Source organism: Herpailurus yagouaroundi, unplaced genomic scaffold, assembly GCF_014898765.1.
Source record: "Herpailurus yagouaroundi ecotype Mexico unplaced genomic scaffold, PumYag 142, whole genome shotgun sequence".
NCBI classification, from domain to species: Eukaryota; Metazoa; Chordata; class Mammalia; order Carnivora; family Felidae; genus Herpailurus; species Herpailurus yagouaroundi.
Genome location: NW_024412397.1, coordinates 4,101,663 through 4,117,753, shown reverse-complemented (window position 1 = coordinate 4,117,753; position 16,091 = coordinate 4,101,663). Strand labels below are relative to the sequence as shown.

General features: G+C 52.0%; 1 protein-coding gene across 2 annotated transcripts in view; it reads left to right on the top strand.

The window, feature by feature from the left end:
• The window catches only part of ZNF407 (zinc finger protein 407), a 507,857-nt gene that overhangs the window by 441,527 nt on the left and 50,239 nt on the right, over positions 1–16,091 (top strand). Inside the window, exon 9 of one of the 2 annotated variants that reach the window (XM_040478554.1) lies at positions 11,341–13,827. The exons of the other annotated variant lie outside the window; for it this stretch is intronic. Coding sequence (XP_040334488.1) covers positions 11,341–12,659 — 1,319 coding nt within the window. The 3' untranslated portion in view covers positions 12,660–13,827. Of the gene's footprint in view, positions 1–11,340; positions 13,828–16,091 lie in introns of those variants that run through there. 2 annotated transcript variants of the gene reach the window in all.

Sequence of the window (16,091 nt, the reverse complement as noted above, 5' to 3'; positions counted from 1 at the left end):
GATGTAAGGAACAGAGCCTCAGGAGAAGAGTCTGGATCTGGGGAGCCCAGATCTTTTATGGTGAGCAGTGAGCTGGCCAGTCTCTTTCCCCAGAGGGATACTTGTTTCTGTCATACTGGACAGTAAATAAATCTGCCCTTTGCTCTAGAAAAGGACACAGTACCTGTCTCCCAAGGCCGCTTGCTCCAGAAACATCCTTGAAAAGATGATGTAGAATAAAGGCAGCACCTCTTGCATACGAGATGTGCAGAAACACAGAGATGCACAGAGAGGTGTCTTCCAAATGATAGGAACAGCATCCAGTCACACTGGCTCCATGGCTCTGCTCTTTGTGCTTATTGGAAGGGATTCAAGATTCCCCTTTATCCTCTAATAAATGTTAGCATAAGGGGAGGTTCTCACCCTCATTTTAAAGCAGTATGTATGAAGCCCTGCTACAGGCCGTGGATTGGAGATGCCGCACCAGGTCCTACACTCTAGGGAGCTCTCAGTCTAGTGGAAAGGGTGAGCATGTTTATGAATAATTATAATTCAGTGTGTCAGAGGTATATACAAAGGGCAGGTAGAGTATCCACTTGGTTTCTCTGTAAGACCTGAAGGGACTTTCGAATTAAAGAAACGTACAATTAAAAATACGTAAGTACCTAATTTCCTATGGGCGAGTGTTCATATGGTTGCCTTACAGCCTACATATTTCTGTCACGTTTACTGAGAAACTACTTTCTAGGTCATAAACGTGACAAACCTCAGACGTGTTCGGGTGCCTCTTGCTGTGTCCACGTAGAGAACCTGCAGATTCTACGAGTGGTCATGCTACCGACCTTCACGGCGGCCTTTATTCTTGAGTCCAGCGCAAAGCGAAATAGACCTTGCCTTGCTGTTCCACTCGCTGGTCGGTCCTCAGGACCATCAGTGGTGTGATGTCATTTTCCGTCATGATCCCTCTTAATGAGGTTCAGGAATCACATCAGAGCCACGTGAACAGCCAAGGAGATCTTATTCTAGGCTCTAGGGAAAAGAAAAGAACTGACGTGGAGCGTAAACTCTGAACCTTGGGGTCTTTAAAGCAGTTACAGTTTTCGAAATATCCTACCCCCTGAAGACTTTATTTAGTAGCCGTTAAAGAATTAACAAGTGTTGCTCTCAAGCACTGGGTCTCCAGACTTCTGTTCTAGCCAAGTGGCACTAGTCTGGATCCACTAGCAGACAAGACCCCTGAAGAGCGGAGACCATCCTAACTTGATATCCGCACCACCAGCCCTGTCTTTCACGGACTCTCGCACCAGACAGGCGCTTGGTAAAGACCTCTGCCAAGGAGCGTGCTGATGAGCAGAACGCAAACAGAAAAGCGAGCTGGCTAGAACAGTGTAGACTGTGCTTGTAAATGTGTATGTGTTCGTGCAAGTGTTTGTACACAAATGTGTGTGTGTGCGTGTACATGTGGGTTTCAAGAAAAGAGGAAAATTTGACATTGACAGGGCATGTCAATTTTTTTTAATTGCAGAAAGTACTGAGCTGACTATGCGATGTAAGGTAGTTAACTTATCTGGTGCCATTAATGGTGTAGGAGTTGTGCAATCGTTCTTTTTTTATTTTTGTTTTTTTTTTAAGTTTACTTATTTATTTTGAGAGAGAGACAGAGTGCACACAGGGAAGGGGCAGAGAGAGAGGGACAGAGAATCCCAAGCAAGCTCCGTGCTTTCAGCGCTGAGCCCAATGGGGCTGAAGGGAATCCTACAAACCTGAGACCATGACCTGAGCTGAGATCAGGAGTCGGACGCTTAACTGACTGAGCCACCCAGGTGCCCCTGTGCATTCTTTCTTGATCAGTTGCCTCCTTGAGTATCAAGATGGGGCATTTGTTGATCCACAGAAAAGCTGCTGAAGGAAGCAAGGAAGACACTCCCCTCTTCCTACGGGGAGCTCAGAGAGCCTGCTTCTGCTCCTACTGTGTCCCTTGAAGCCCCACCAGTGCCAGGCACGTAGCTCTGTTTTCTGTGATTGTGACCTTGGGCAATCCCAGGGCCAAAGGCAGCCCCCTAAAACACATTCTGAGTTCTTTCCCAAGCTTTGTTGAAGGTTATTTCAGGCGGGCAAATGGCTGCATGTCCATATGAACACTGGGCATGACTTTAATGTCACCGTATTTCTTGTGGGAATTCCCGAGTTTTTATTACATGTGGCATTAATGAATTTCTAGCATGTCAGAGTCACCATTCCCCATGCAGAGCCTTTTGGGGAGTTGCCACATGGTGTGTGTCCGTTACTTAACACGGCAATATGACTTTGTCCTGATTTTCTCATATGTGCATCGTGTTGTGTGATACCTGCATGTGGCTGTCGATGGCTCCTAACAGGTGCTGGCTGTTACACGAGCCCATCCCTCCAAGAGCAACATCAGACTCTTTTTAAACAGTGTTTCAACAGAAAGGCAAAATAGTGCTGCCCAAGTAGCAATAAACTCCTTACGGAACTAATGATAATTTTAGAGCGATTGTTTTCAGGCTTCCACCCTGATGCAAACCATGTAGTCATGTGAGACACTGTGCGTAGCTTTGTACCCTGACTGCACCTGTCACCAGACACTGTGCCCATTTCTCAGCTCGCGCTGTGGACATCTGCGCGAGGACGTTACACACGGTGCGTGTCGCTGCTCAGACGTAATGGCACAGTGTTGCCTCTAGACACACACATACGCCAGCCACGCGTCCCACCCTTTCCGGTGACAGGAGCCACACATCCCCTCACGTGTCATCAGGCCCTGAAAGGATCCCCTCCCAACTCTCCCTGCCCCTCGGAAAGCCGGCCCAGCGTGCGGAAGGAAGGGAAAGCCGCCCAGCCTTCCTGTCTCCATCTCACACACCTGAGGTGTCGGTCGCCGCATTTTACTCAACATTTTAATTTGCACGGTTTTTGTTCTGTCCATTTTCGAGCAAGGGTTCAAGCCTCATAATGTGTCTTTTGTTGGGTACCTTTTTAATCAGTCTGAAACTTTATTACGCGGGCATCGGGTACCGTGCAAGTTCAACATAGGACTTTAACTTAGGGATTTAGGAAGGTGTTCAGTCAGAATGAAGGTTGTCCTAGTCACTGGCCAAAAAGAAAGCATGTTTCTGTTTCCCACCGTGACCGTGGCAGTGTCCGCACCCCTCCCCCGGCCCTGCCTCCGCCTCCTCTGCTGGTCCTGGAAGCGGCCTGAGCACACTGGGCTGACCCTCTGTGCCGGAGCGGCCTCGGCATCTTGGGATGTCATCCTCGGGAAGAGGTCGGGCCTCACCGTGTTGCCACCACGAAACATTCAGGGTCCCCTCACCCCCACAAGTCGGCTTAACAGGAAGATAGCAGTGATGTGCCCAGAACAGATGCCTCATTTTAATATGTGGAGAAGAAATCCGCGTTGTTTTAAGTGCGTACCAGCAGCTGCTGTCATTCGGCTGCGAGCAGATGTTAGACCTCCAAAAGCTTTGCTGATAATTAAAACACTAACAGTGAGCGTTTTGCCCCAGCTGCAGGTTCTGTTTACTGTAAATTTGATTTTAATGGTGCCTCTGTGCTGTTACTGAGGAGCGGTTTGCTTTTTACCTCCATACGAAAGTGTCTGCAATGAAGACAGGTGTCTGTTTCCTCTCATTTCCTCGGGAAGGAGACGAAGGTGCTGTAACAGACCGGGAATCCGAACATGCCTACAAAAACGAATGGGATCTTTTTATAGGATTTGCCCAAAAAACAACACGGCGCAAGTTTATTTAATCTGCCTTGTTAGCCCTTTAAAGCCACCTTGTAAGAGAAACACCCCACTACCAACACTGGCTGGCTTCCTATTTGTGCGAGTTCACCTTTTAAAACGTGCGTGGTGCATACACCTTTGAAAAACAGGCGTTGTCTCCTCACATTGTGTTCACCACCCTGGGAGTTTCATGACGCTGTCCAGGGACAGTAGGAAAAGGTCGTCGGGCTCCCTAATTTCCTGATGCCTGACGCAGGAAGGAATGTCAGCGCTAGAGTGAGTGGGACAGAGGAGGGGGCCTTACAGCAGGCGGACCGGCTGCCGCTCACGCGGGGTCTTTAAGGTCGAGAACGCTGCGGGCCTGGCATCCCACTGCTCCGGTCACTCCTCGAACGCATCAGCCGGTGCCACCAATGCTGAGCAGACCCCGTGCAGAGAGCGGGATGAGGGCTGGGTCCCCCGGGGCCTCCCAGGGGAGCACACGCCCAGAGGACAGGAGAGAAGGCCTCCAAGACGGAGACCCCTCACGGTGGCCACGGACTGACCTCGAGATCCCCAAATATGTGCCAAATGCCAAAGGCACTTTGTGCTGATCCCTACAGAGCTGCCCCTCCCCCTCGCCTTGCTCCACACAGGGCCGAAGACATTTGAGCACTTTCTGCTAGTAAATCACCGGCAGTTTTTAAGAAGCGCTCTTCATGGGTAAATGACAAGATCAGAGCACTTTACAGTTTAACTCTAAAATCCCATTTCATCACCCTTGTGAAGCATGATGACACCATTTCTGTCACATGAGTCAAATTTCCAAAGTTCTATGGCTGTCACGGGCCATCTATCAACACGGCCCTCAGGCCACTGCCTTTGCAGCCGAGAACCAGTTAACCACACCCGCCCTTCACGTCCCTCCCCAAAACGCCTGTCAGGATAACCTTAAACCCCGGTCTTGTCTTCCCGCGTGAGATTTGTGTGCATGGCTCCCATTGGGTCTTCAGGCACGGAAATGATGATAGATACCTAAGAGTCTGATATGATACAAAATTTCTTAGGGTTGGTGACTTTAGAGGTAAAATATTGTCTTTTATTCTTTGTCACTCTTCAGTGCCCATAGAAATGTCTAGGCCCGTGGAGACTGTTCACAGTAAAGTTAGAAACCTGGCCAGTCATGTATTTCTAACTTGAGATAAAATTTATTCTTAGTTTTTTCTGAGTGTCTTAGAATTTCTTTCAGGGGTCATATATGATTATCTCTGATCACTACCAATCACAGATGTAGTGCTAATGATAATCGAGAAAGAAGGAGTACAACTTTTGCCACCTAAGTCTGTCCTGGCTTGCCGGGAGTGTTCCCTCTGTTCCCTCAGAAAAAAATGCGCGGTGTATCTTGTAAAATTGTGTATTTGAATTTCTGTCAGGCCAGTTCACGGAAGCTTAGGTTTCAGAATGACCAAAACAGGTGCGTGCTCTGAAATTCACGCCACCGTGTAGCGGTCATTTTTAACAAGCATGCCGGAGAGTGAAGATAGTTGTAATTTTGTGTCTCCGGTTACTTAAATATTTCTGATTTGTGTGCGAATTTGATTAACACTGACCAGGATGCCTTTCTAACCCTGGAAAATACTGGTCAGAAGGTGTTGACCGTCTTTTGTTCTCTCAAAAACAAGCAAGCAAACAAACAAAATTGATGGTGACATTGTCATTCCGGTATGGGGTTGGTTGTCAGGCTGAGCGGTTACCGTTTCCCCGTGAGGTGACAAACCAGGTCAGGAGTGTTTCTCAGACCCCTTGGTTGGAGTTTTCCTTCAGGGACGTGAAGCAGCACAAAGCGTTCGGTGTGGGGAGCGCCCCGCCCCCCTGATATGTGTGGTGTTCACGTTGAGAGTGAACTTCTTCACCCCCGGGCTTCGGTGGGAGCCCTCTTGTTGACATCCCACAGCAGCCGGACCGGTAATTATTTGGCCAAAGCATGACTACGCCATAGAGCAATTATTGATATTGCTTTGACTGGCTGTGCTGTTGTAGGAATAATTTATCCCCCGCTTCAAAATTTCCACAAGGTTATATTGCGTTGAATTTTAATTTGTCATTTTTTCTGCTCTCACTTGAAAAACTTATAAGCTTTTGTGACATTAAAATATGGTTCTAATTTATTAGCATAATCTGTTAATATTGTTTCATTTTAATAGACATTAAGTATGATTTCTTAACGCTCTTGTTAAAATTACATCTTAAAATTGAAGTCAAGAAAAATTATATGTGGCTTAAGGATCCCAGTGTCACATGTGCCCCAAATTTTTATATGAAAATATTCCCTCTTTAATCGCATCGTATCTGAGGTGCTTCAGTTATGACGAGGAGCCGCCCGAGCATTTTCGAGCCTAGCACCCTTCCAAAATATGAAATCTGCACCGCGCACAGTGGGAGAGCCTCTCCCTCCGCTAGGGTGGGGGGGGCCCCACCCGGTTCACGAATCACCTAACGAAGGCTGCGAGATCCTTAAGAAAATAATAGAAATCACACCGAGGGACACACGGCATCTGGCGTAACCGAGCACCATACAGACACAAGTACTCCCGGTAGCACGCGGGGCTCCCACAGGATATTAGCACGAGCTTCCCCGGCACGCCGGGCGCCTCACCCCACACGGGTCCCTTTCATGCCGTCTTTATCTGCTACGCGATGCATGAAATCTGCTTTCGGTTTTAGAACGGCTGGCCACCTTTGACCCCTTTCGTGGAGACACAATGTGACCTTTCTATTGTCATCGGCTTTCATTCTCCTGAAAATTCTATGAATTTTTATTACAAGTTTTTTTTCAACCACGCCGAGGCTTCTACAAATGACTTGCGGCAGAGGAGATGAAGTTGTTGGACTGGCGTTAGGCAAGTTTTACAGCCGGCGTGCGTGCCGCTGAGCAGCCCGGGCCTGTGTCCTGCAATGTCACACGCCAGTAACTGCTGAGCCTACTATTGGATAAATACATCATTTTATGGAACATTGATTGTTCTATAAACCCAATGGAGTATTATGCTCTATGATCAAACCATTTAGATTGTGTGTAGAGCACAGAAAATGCCATATTCAGGATGGTACTAAAAGTGCCATTTGTGTATTTTATGGATGTCATTACAGGGGAAACTTCTCTCTGTAGGCCCTGTTTACTGCAAAATTTTTTAGTCTGTAATGACATTTTTCATTCACAACGTATGCCTTCAAGAGAGGGGGCCCTTGTTTTATTTGTTTCATTCGAGTTTACTGCACAAATTCTGTACATTTTAATTAAATGTAAGCTTAACAAAAGCATAAGGTATTTATTCTGTGGGAAAGCGCGATGACAGTAACAAAAGAATAACACGCACACGAAGAGGACACAGTCAGGTGCTCAGCCCTATTTGTAGCTGCCCAGAAGCCCCCAGCCCGCAGGACAGAGCCATCAGCATGGTTTGGGGGGCGGGGGGTGGGGGTCAGTGTCTACGACTTAACCCCTCCACACCTGCACTCCAGGTCTGTGGCTTTCACCTCCCAAGATGTTCTCTTCAGGGAGGACAGATAAGAGGGAACCGTCTCTCTCAACCGTCTTCTGGAGAAAGTGAGCCTAATCCGGAATCACTTCCCTGGAAACGAATCCTCAGCTCTCGCCCCCAAAAGAACCCTTCTCATTTCAGCCAAGTTGTAAACTTTCAACGCGTTTAACTATGAGAGGGGAGTATAATATCTCTGTAGTCACGAAAACAAATGAGCAGTAAGGTGAGATTGTTTTTTAATGTTTTATTTATTTCTGAGAGAGAGAGAGAGAGAGAGACAGAGTGTGGGTGGGGGAGGGGCAGAAAGAGAGGGAGACACAGAATCTGAAACAGGATCCGGGCTCCGTGCTGTCCCCGACGCGGGGCTCGAACTCAGGAATGGCGAGATCGTGACCTAGGCCAAAGTCGGACGCTTAACCGACTGAGCCACCCAAGGCATATCCCGTAAGTTGAGATTTTTCATAAGCAGTCAGGAGGCTGCGTTTTAACTTCATTTGCCCCTTCTGCATAGAGAGATTTGTGGTCCTCTCACAGACGGGTCCAGAAAGGCTCCATCAGATGCATGGCTTGATTAGCTACAATTATCGCACGGAAATCCAACACAGCCTTTGAAAGACGTGAAGCGTAGCGCAAATATGATGCTGGGCGTCCGTGCTCTGTTAACGATTTGTGCACTTCTGGACCTATACCGGTAACTAAGCAGTTAAGGATAAGCCCGTACAGAGTTCCTGTTTTCCAAATACCATATCCACTTGGCCATTTGCATTGGTGAGCTTTACGGTTCATATTTACTCGAAAGAGCTCAAAAATTGAAGTTGATGTGCCCAGTAAATTCTTGGTCATAGCCCAGTTAGAATTTAAAGTTACAGTAGAGATTCACATTAGTTTAAATGACACTTGAACTTCTACATAGCTCCACATTAATTCATTATGGGCGAAATGGAAGAATCTTCAGTGGGTGAATCTTTTTCAATCTGATTGAGGCTGTTACATTTTATAGGTGCTATTTTTCAAGGCAGTACTGACAGCACTCGAAGTTATTAAATTGCTGAATCAAAAGATGGGCCTGTACTCGCATTTATGAACTGATGGAGTGGCTGGGCTCGCGCCGAGCGGAGGTTAAGATGTTGGAGGTGCCCTGCTCCATCACACGCCGTCGTGACAGCAGTATTTACCCATGTAGTTTACTTTAATGGTCTGGAAGTGGCTTCACCCACCTCTGGATTCAAATAAATTCCGTAAGTAGTTCAGAATAGCGTAATTACCAGCGCTGCAAGGGATTCAGAGGGTAACGCTGCACCCAGGAGGGCTTCTGTCCGGCCGCAGACCGGAGGAGGAGGTCCCGGGGCTCTTCCTTTCGCAGGCGCCGGGCCACCAGGCCACCGGAGCCTCCGTGTCTCCCACCTGCCAGGGTCTCTCCTGCCCTCGACGCCGAGGCAGTATGCCCTCTTCTGCAATGACGTGGGGTTGGTTTGAAGGGTGCCTTCTTTATTTTTGTGTCTATATTTCTTCATGTCTTTTTGTTTTAATTTAGTTTCCCAAACTCTAAGTTAAACTGGAAAGGACCTTGAACTTAGGGAGTGGACAGAAACCAGCACATCAAGTTCAGGGTGTAATTACGATGGCAGAACGGACAGAAACAAACAGGATCAAGTTCAGGGTGTCATGAGGGCAAGCAAGCCCCAGGTGGAGGGGTGGAGGCAGGGAGAAATTGGGAGCATGTGCACCGGAGACCGGGGGTCCCAGAGGAAGGCGCCCCCAGCAGGCTGGTGGTATCCCCAGTGTAGACTCCTGCAGGCATGTGAGTGCGAGCAGGGGGTCCTGTGGGGTGCCCTGTCCTTGCGTTCTGCTGCAGACCAAGCCTCCCGACCTCTTTGGAGAGAGATTCTAGGGAGATTCGAAGTTCAGAAGATAAACCGAGATGAGGTCAAGTACACACCAGGGCTCAGCACCCTCCTTCTAGGACCCGTGCGGTTTTACCAGCTCTCGTGCCTGCCCCCAGACTACAGCCTTCCCAGGGCTGTGCTTTCCTTGTATAAAGCAGAGGTGCGGGGGGGGGGGGGGGGGTGCAGGATGGAGGGACATCGCAGCAGGCACGTCCCTGGGCGGGGCAGCTGGGTTGATTCCCTTAAACCCTGCAGAGGCTCACATGACCTCTGCAAAGTCTTCAGAGCTCCGAGGGCTGGGAGTCCCCAGTGTGGACACCACCACTGCCACAGGGCACCTGCCCCTGAGCACCAGGCAGTTGGCACCTGGGAGGTGCTTGCTCACAGAGGCGGGTTAAGGAGCAAGCTCCCTGCTCTGGGTTCTCCCCTTTCCTCGGAGGGTAAACAGGACACCTGATACACTTTGGTTAGGGCATTTAGCTAGAACCATTGGTGTTTTGGACCCTCCCCGGGAAGGTTCAGTTGACCTTTAAGATGTGATGGCATGGCTTTCGCCTGGCTGGTGACAGCTTGGCCAGGCCTGGTCCGCCCATGGCTGCACGGCCAGCCCGGGGCCGCACCCCCTGGTCAGGGTGTCACGTAACCCGAGAGAGTAAGAGGGAGGTTCTGCTCCTGGAGATCATCCCGCCTGACTCCACGAGGCTTTCCCTGACCCAAGAGTCTGTGATTCCATAATCGCTCTAAGATTCATGCTTTAGAGCGCATCCTCAGAGGCAGAAAACACAAGGTGACAGAAAACCGACCCCACGAACTCGCAGTACGGTGAGCTTCGTTCCAGTTGGTTCCCTGCCCACACCATCAAGTGCCACCAGGAGACCCTTGCCCTCCCTCCGGCCTGCCAGGTGACAGGGGTTGCAGTGGTATGAATTGCCCTGACCTCTGACTGTCGAACAGGGGGGCATAGACCACCCAGACGTCATGGCACTGTATATGGAATGGGCCAGGAGTTTGCATTCGGAGCTTAGCGTGGGGTTCCAAATCCAGGACTGTCGCCTGCAGTCTGCATGTGAGCTCAGTGTGCCCTCGCGGTAAATGTGATTGAAGGGCTTCTGTGGATCGTGCCTGAGATACTGTGCCTCCTAGACACGGGCCTTGTCTGGGGTCTGTGCTCAGAGTGGACTCTGTGTTGAAAGAAATGCTTTCTTACGGAAGTGCACCAACATGGTAAACAAAACTCTTATTTTTGAGGGATGCTAGCAACACATAATCATAACAGTTTGTAATCACTTTCTTTCCTTTGGTGAGGATAAAGCGTTCTTTTTACAAATGACCTACGGGGCGTCTGGGTGGCTCAGTCGGTTGACGGCCCGACTTGGGCTCAGGTCACGATCTCATGATTCATGAGTTCAAGCCCCACATCGGGACTCTGTGCTGACAGCTCAGAGCCTGGAGCCTGCTTCCGATTCTGTGTCTCCCTCTCTCTCTGTCCCTCTCCTCGCTTGCTTGCTCGCTCGCTCGCTCGCTCTCTCTCTCAAAAGTAAAATAAAACATCAAAACCAATTTTTTAATTACCTGCAATAAAGACAGTAAGATGAAATCCTTTAAAACTGTGGTGGCCATTGGAAATCCTCATTGATTGGTTATCACCTAGGGGGGAAGGAGGCAATAATAAGAACACGGATCTTTTCCCTGGTTTGATGGAAAGAAATCAGTTTTCAGTCGTGTCTCATCCTGTCCAGCGTCGGCCTGTGTCGGAGCTGACGCTGGGGGGATGGGTGTCCACGCCTGCGTCCCGGGCCCTCCTCACGTCTGTTCGTAAACTTACGAAAAGACTTGCCTTTGGGTCAGAATACACTGCCACTCTTTACTGTCCTTCACTGCCCGCCAGTGACTGAATGTCTCGCTCCAAGTGACAGTAATCGAGGGGGGTGGTTGTAGCCACACCCCTGCCCTGGGAACAGGGAAAGCAAACACTGGCCGATGAGAGTTCTTATTTGGACAGTCGAACCAGGAGGGCAGAAAAATGCCTGTTCCCGTCGCACACCCGTGGCCGAGCCGTCACAGTCCGTGCACACGGCCAGCCCCGGAGGCCCCTGGCTCACCGTGGTGTTTCTGCCGAGGGGTTAAAGCTTCTGCACAACCGTTGTCTTACTTGTAAGCCTAACAGTCGTGTTTCGAGGCTCTAACTGGTCCCTGTCTCCCATAGGCATCGTTTCCAAGTCCTACGAATGCCGTCTGAAGGGCCAAGGAGCCACGTTCGTGGAGACAGACAGCCCGTTCACCGCGGCCGCGCTGGCGGCCGCGTCCCCCGTCAAGGAGCGGCCCCGTAGGGACAGCACGAGGCGGGCGGCGGCCGAGCAGGTGATCGTCATCCAGGGCTACGGCGGGGAGTTCGCGCTCGACGCCTCCGTGGAGGAGACCGCCGCGGCCACGCTGCAGACACTGGCGCTGGCCGGCCAGGTGGCCCGGGTGGTGCACATCACAGAAGATGGGCAGGTGATCGCGGCCGGTCAGAGTGGCGCCCACGGGGGCGCTGTGGCCCCCGGGCCGGTCCTGCCCGAGCAGTTGGCGGACGGGGCCACCCAGGTGGTGGTCGTGGGGGGCTCGCTGGACGGCCACGGCGCGGACGGGCCCCTCAGCCCGGAAGGCGCTGTGATACAGCAGGTGACCAAGCAGGAGATCTTAGACCTCGCCGAGGCCGGAGTCCCCCCGCCCGACGCGGCCTCGGCCTTGGACGCCCTGCTGTGTGCGGTCACCGAGCTGGGAGGGGCGGAAGGCCGGGTCGGGCCCGACGAGAAAGGCAGGTCGGGCCACAAGGACGTGCTGGTCCAGCTGCCCGGTCAGGAGGCGCCCCCCGCCACCACCCAGCCCGAGGCCCCCGAGATCCACATGTTCCAGGACGTGCGGGAGGGCGCGGCCCCCGGGGAGCCTGTGGAGGTGCTGACCCAGGTCGTGCGGCCCCCGGCCCTCACCGCCTCGCAGGAGCGCGCGCAGGTGGCCTTCAAGAAGGTGGTGCAGGGCGTGCTCCAGTTCGCCGTGTGCGACTCGGCCACGGCCGGCCAGCTCATGAAGGAGGGCGTCACACAGCTCATCGTGAACGAGGAGGGCACCGTGCACATGCTGGCCCGGGAGGGCTCCCAGATCATCATGCAGGAGGCCGAGGCGCACGGCCCGCGCGTGGACCTGGCCGAGCCCGACGGCGAGATCTCGCAGATCATCGTGACGGAAGAGCTGGTCCAGGCCATGGTCCAGGAGTCGGGCGGCTTTCCCGAGGGCGCCACTCACTACATCGTGACGGAGCTGCCCCCTGGGGTGCCGGAGGAGGCGGGCGTGTACTCACACACCCTGATCGAGGCGGCCGACTCGCAGGGGATCCTGCAGGCAGGCGCCGCGCTCAGCGCCGAGGCCTTGGGCCCAAATGGAACCCAGCAGCTGACGAGTATGGTCATTTACACCCAAGATGGGTCCCCGGCAGCGACTGTCATTCAGGGCCAAAGAGAGAGTAACGAACTCCAAGAAGCGTGAGGCGCGCGCGGCCCGGGGCAGGTTGGGCAGGTCCGGGTGCAGACGTCCGCTCCCGGCCCGGGGCGGACGAGGGCGGTCCGGCACCCGGGGCACGGTGTCCCCTGGACTTCATTCACAGGGCCTCCGGGACGGTGACGCGGTGCTCCCGGGGCCGCCCGCCCGCTTTCCGGGCGGCTTGGCACCGGCTGCGGGGGGCGTGCACGGGGTGCGGGGGCCGCCACCGCTGGGAAGGCCCCGGGTGGGACGGGGTGCCGCGGGGCAGACCCCCGGGCCAGCCAGCCTGTCTCCTGCTGGCTCTTTTGTGACTGGTCGCTTCCCTCCGTTCTGTGCTCCGTGCTGAGGAGAAGCCACGTGTTTTAATGTTTCCACCCCCACCGAGTGTTTTCCCGTTTCAGTTATCAAAGGACTGTGGCTCGCGGCGGAAAAGTCCGAGCAGCGTCTCCTGCGGCCTGAGACATGCCTGTTGTTCCGGTCCAGCATGTCGCCGTTTTAACGTTTTAGTATAGATTTGCTTCAGAATTGCAGCTACAGGTATTACCGTCTTGCAGCAGGCCACCCCTGTTCATTTCCCTGAAATCTTAGGATCGCGGGGTCCCCAGACCAAAGGAAGACCTATTCATCTCATGCGTCCTCTCCCCAGACATCGTGGGGGTGTCCCTCGCTCTGGTTGCACTCTGCTTAAAAGAAGCCTTCTTAAGCCGGTGGTGAAGAACAGCCTTGATGTTTCTATTTGACGAAAATCTACCTTGGTTTAGACAACCCAGCGCTTCTAACTTTGACTTCGTTTCATACAATAAAGTCTATATATGAAATGCGTACTCTGGAAAATATTGTTCATACCAATATTTTGCTTTTATAACAAGTGTCTGTTCAGACTGATCCCACTTTTGCAGGACTCATTTGTGACTTCTGTCCGTGTGAAGGAGCTGACATTAAACATTAGTACTAGAAAGCCGTGCTCCCGCAGCCCCGGGCCTGACCGCGTCGTCCGCGTTTAGTCGTGGGCTCCCTGCAGCTGTTGGAATGCGGCTTCATGTTCCAGTAACTCACGTCTTGATCCACTTCTCTTCTTCCTTTCCCAAAAGTGTAAAAACAGGTCCCCTCCCCCGAACGCAAAGGTTGTTTTCGTTCTATTTTTTTTCCTTTGAAATAAAATTACGGCATTAAAAGATAACGACAGTCTCTTATTTCCAACAGCCGGCCTGTGGGCAGCTGTACAAGCAGACGAGGGCCTCTTCTTCTGTCCCACACCAGGGTTTGTCCCCCCGCTCTGCCCACGACGAGGGAACTGCTTTCTGTCGGGGACCTCCTACGGCCCGGTGCCAGTTCTGTTGGGCGCGTGGGCCAAGCACCTTCTAGTGACAATGGCATATTCTATCACGGTTGGTATCTAAAAATTGTGAGGAACAGACACGAGAGAAAAGGAAGAGAGGATAGTACCTTTTTAGTTGGAGTGGACATACCGTTCAGAATCGCTTCCTGAGGGCACAGGGCGGGCACGTGCCCCGCTGAGCCTCTCCGGGCCTCGTCTGCATTGCTCTGCGGTCCCGCAGGGCCACCTCCCTTGACACAGTCACCCCCTCCCCCCCCAAAACTAAAAGGTGCAGTTTCAGGTTTGACACTGAGATTCGTAATTGGCTGAGTACGACTTGCTCGTGTTTCCTAAAAGTGGCAATTCACGTCTCCAACACTTGTCTTCAGCCAACGGTGACAGGATCAACTCCCGTTTGTTATCAGGATGAAGGTGACCTTTATAAAGTGATGCCCCTCTCCAAGCTTCTCCTACATGTTAAAAAAAAAAAAAAAAAGAGGAGGAGGAGGGGGGATGTTTTCCGGTGGAAATATTTCTTCCCGATCATGCCCCCCGTTAGCTACAGCCCGCGGTCCTCGGCTCAGATGCTAATTCCTGAGTGTGCTCCGTCCTGTATGGCTAACCTTTCTGCCACAGTCCAGGGTGTTGACACGGACATGCTGCAGTTTACTGTCGGTGATTTATTTAGGATAAATATGTCTCAGGTGGCATTTAATCCTTCAGAAAACCGGTGTAGGCTGCAGCGTGAAACCAGCAATCACGTTGTACGCACAATGAAAAGAGCAGGCCTTTGCATAAAGAAATTGTACAGAAGGTGTTTCGAGGCTCAGAAGGATTGCCAAGGACCCACTAAGCTATGGTCTCCTGTACTTACCTATAGGGCTGTGTTAGCGTTACCTCTCTTCCCTCTCTCGTTACACAACTATTGGAATGTAAGGGAGTTGAAGAAATACACACACACACACACACACACACACACACACACGTGTGTGTGGGCCTCAGAATAATGAGGTGCGGTCGATACTGTGACCGGGACGCGTTTACTGCAACAGGGATTGTCTGTAAAGAAGGTACAGGCAACTGTGTAGCCTTACTGGGGTTTTTAACTAGAGAAAACGGTAAAACTTTAAAGAACTTAAAAAAAAAAAAAAAAAAAGCAAACAAAATATTTACTTGGAGACTAGAATCCGGAAAAGCCGCCTTTGTATTCAGCTACAGCCAATGAAATGATTGAGCCCCAAGGACACGGGCCGTGCAGTGGCACCGACCACCCTGCCCAAGTCCACATCCAGAAATAGCTTAGACGCCACCTCCTGTGGCTGCAGGTGGCCATTTTGGGTGCAGAGTTGCAGAGGACGCGGTTTCCACACAAAGGAAGCTGTAGCCGCCAGTGTCACTGACGAAACACGGTGGCCCCAGCAGGCATCCCTGTGGGACGCTTCCGGTGTCCCTGAACGGTTGTGCTCCAAAACCTCTCCCCCACACCCGAGAACGCACAAGCAACAAACCCGTGTCACCCGGCAGGTACCAAGGGTGTCCTTTTTGCTGCTTGGTTCGCTCTGAAGAACCAAGCAAATGTGCAAAGACCGTGTGAGTGCGGGTGCTGGTGGCTCCACTCATCTGTCGGCCCCTTCCAGAAACACGGACCCGAGCGAAGTCCTCGCAGACGGACAGAAGGGAGCCTCAGGGGATGTTTGCTCAGTCCCCTGACAAATTGTGACCAAGACCCCGCAGAGGCCCAGGCCTGGCCATGCTCACGCCAAACACCGCTGCTCCGACCCAGCGCTCCCTCTCAGAGCCCGGAGGCCCGCGGCCCAGGAGCACGGCAGCTGGGAAACCCTCCGGCCGATGGACAGTATTCACGTTCCTCGTTCCGTCCAGCCTTCTGTTTCCCTGACCACAAAGCTAAAATCACGGCACAGGAAAGGACTGAAGACCCAGCTCGGAATCCGGCCCCAGAGTCAGTTCTAGAAAGTCAACTAGGAAACAAGAAACGTCCGTTTAGCAAACTACAAAAGGAGCCGTGAGTTTTCGCTCCTTCTGCTGTTTAGTTTCAGCCCAGAATTTAAGGGCACACGGCTCACTTAGGCAGCCTCCTCCTGTTCCATCTTGTTGAAGAA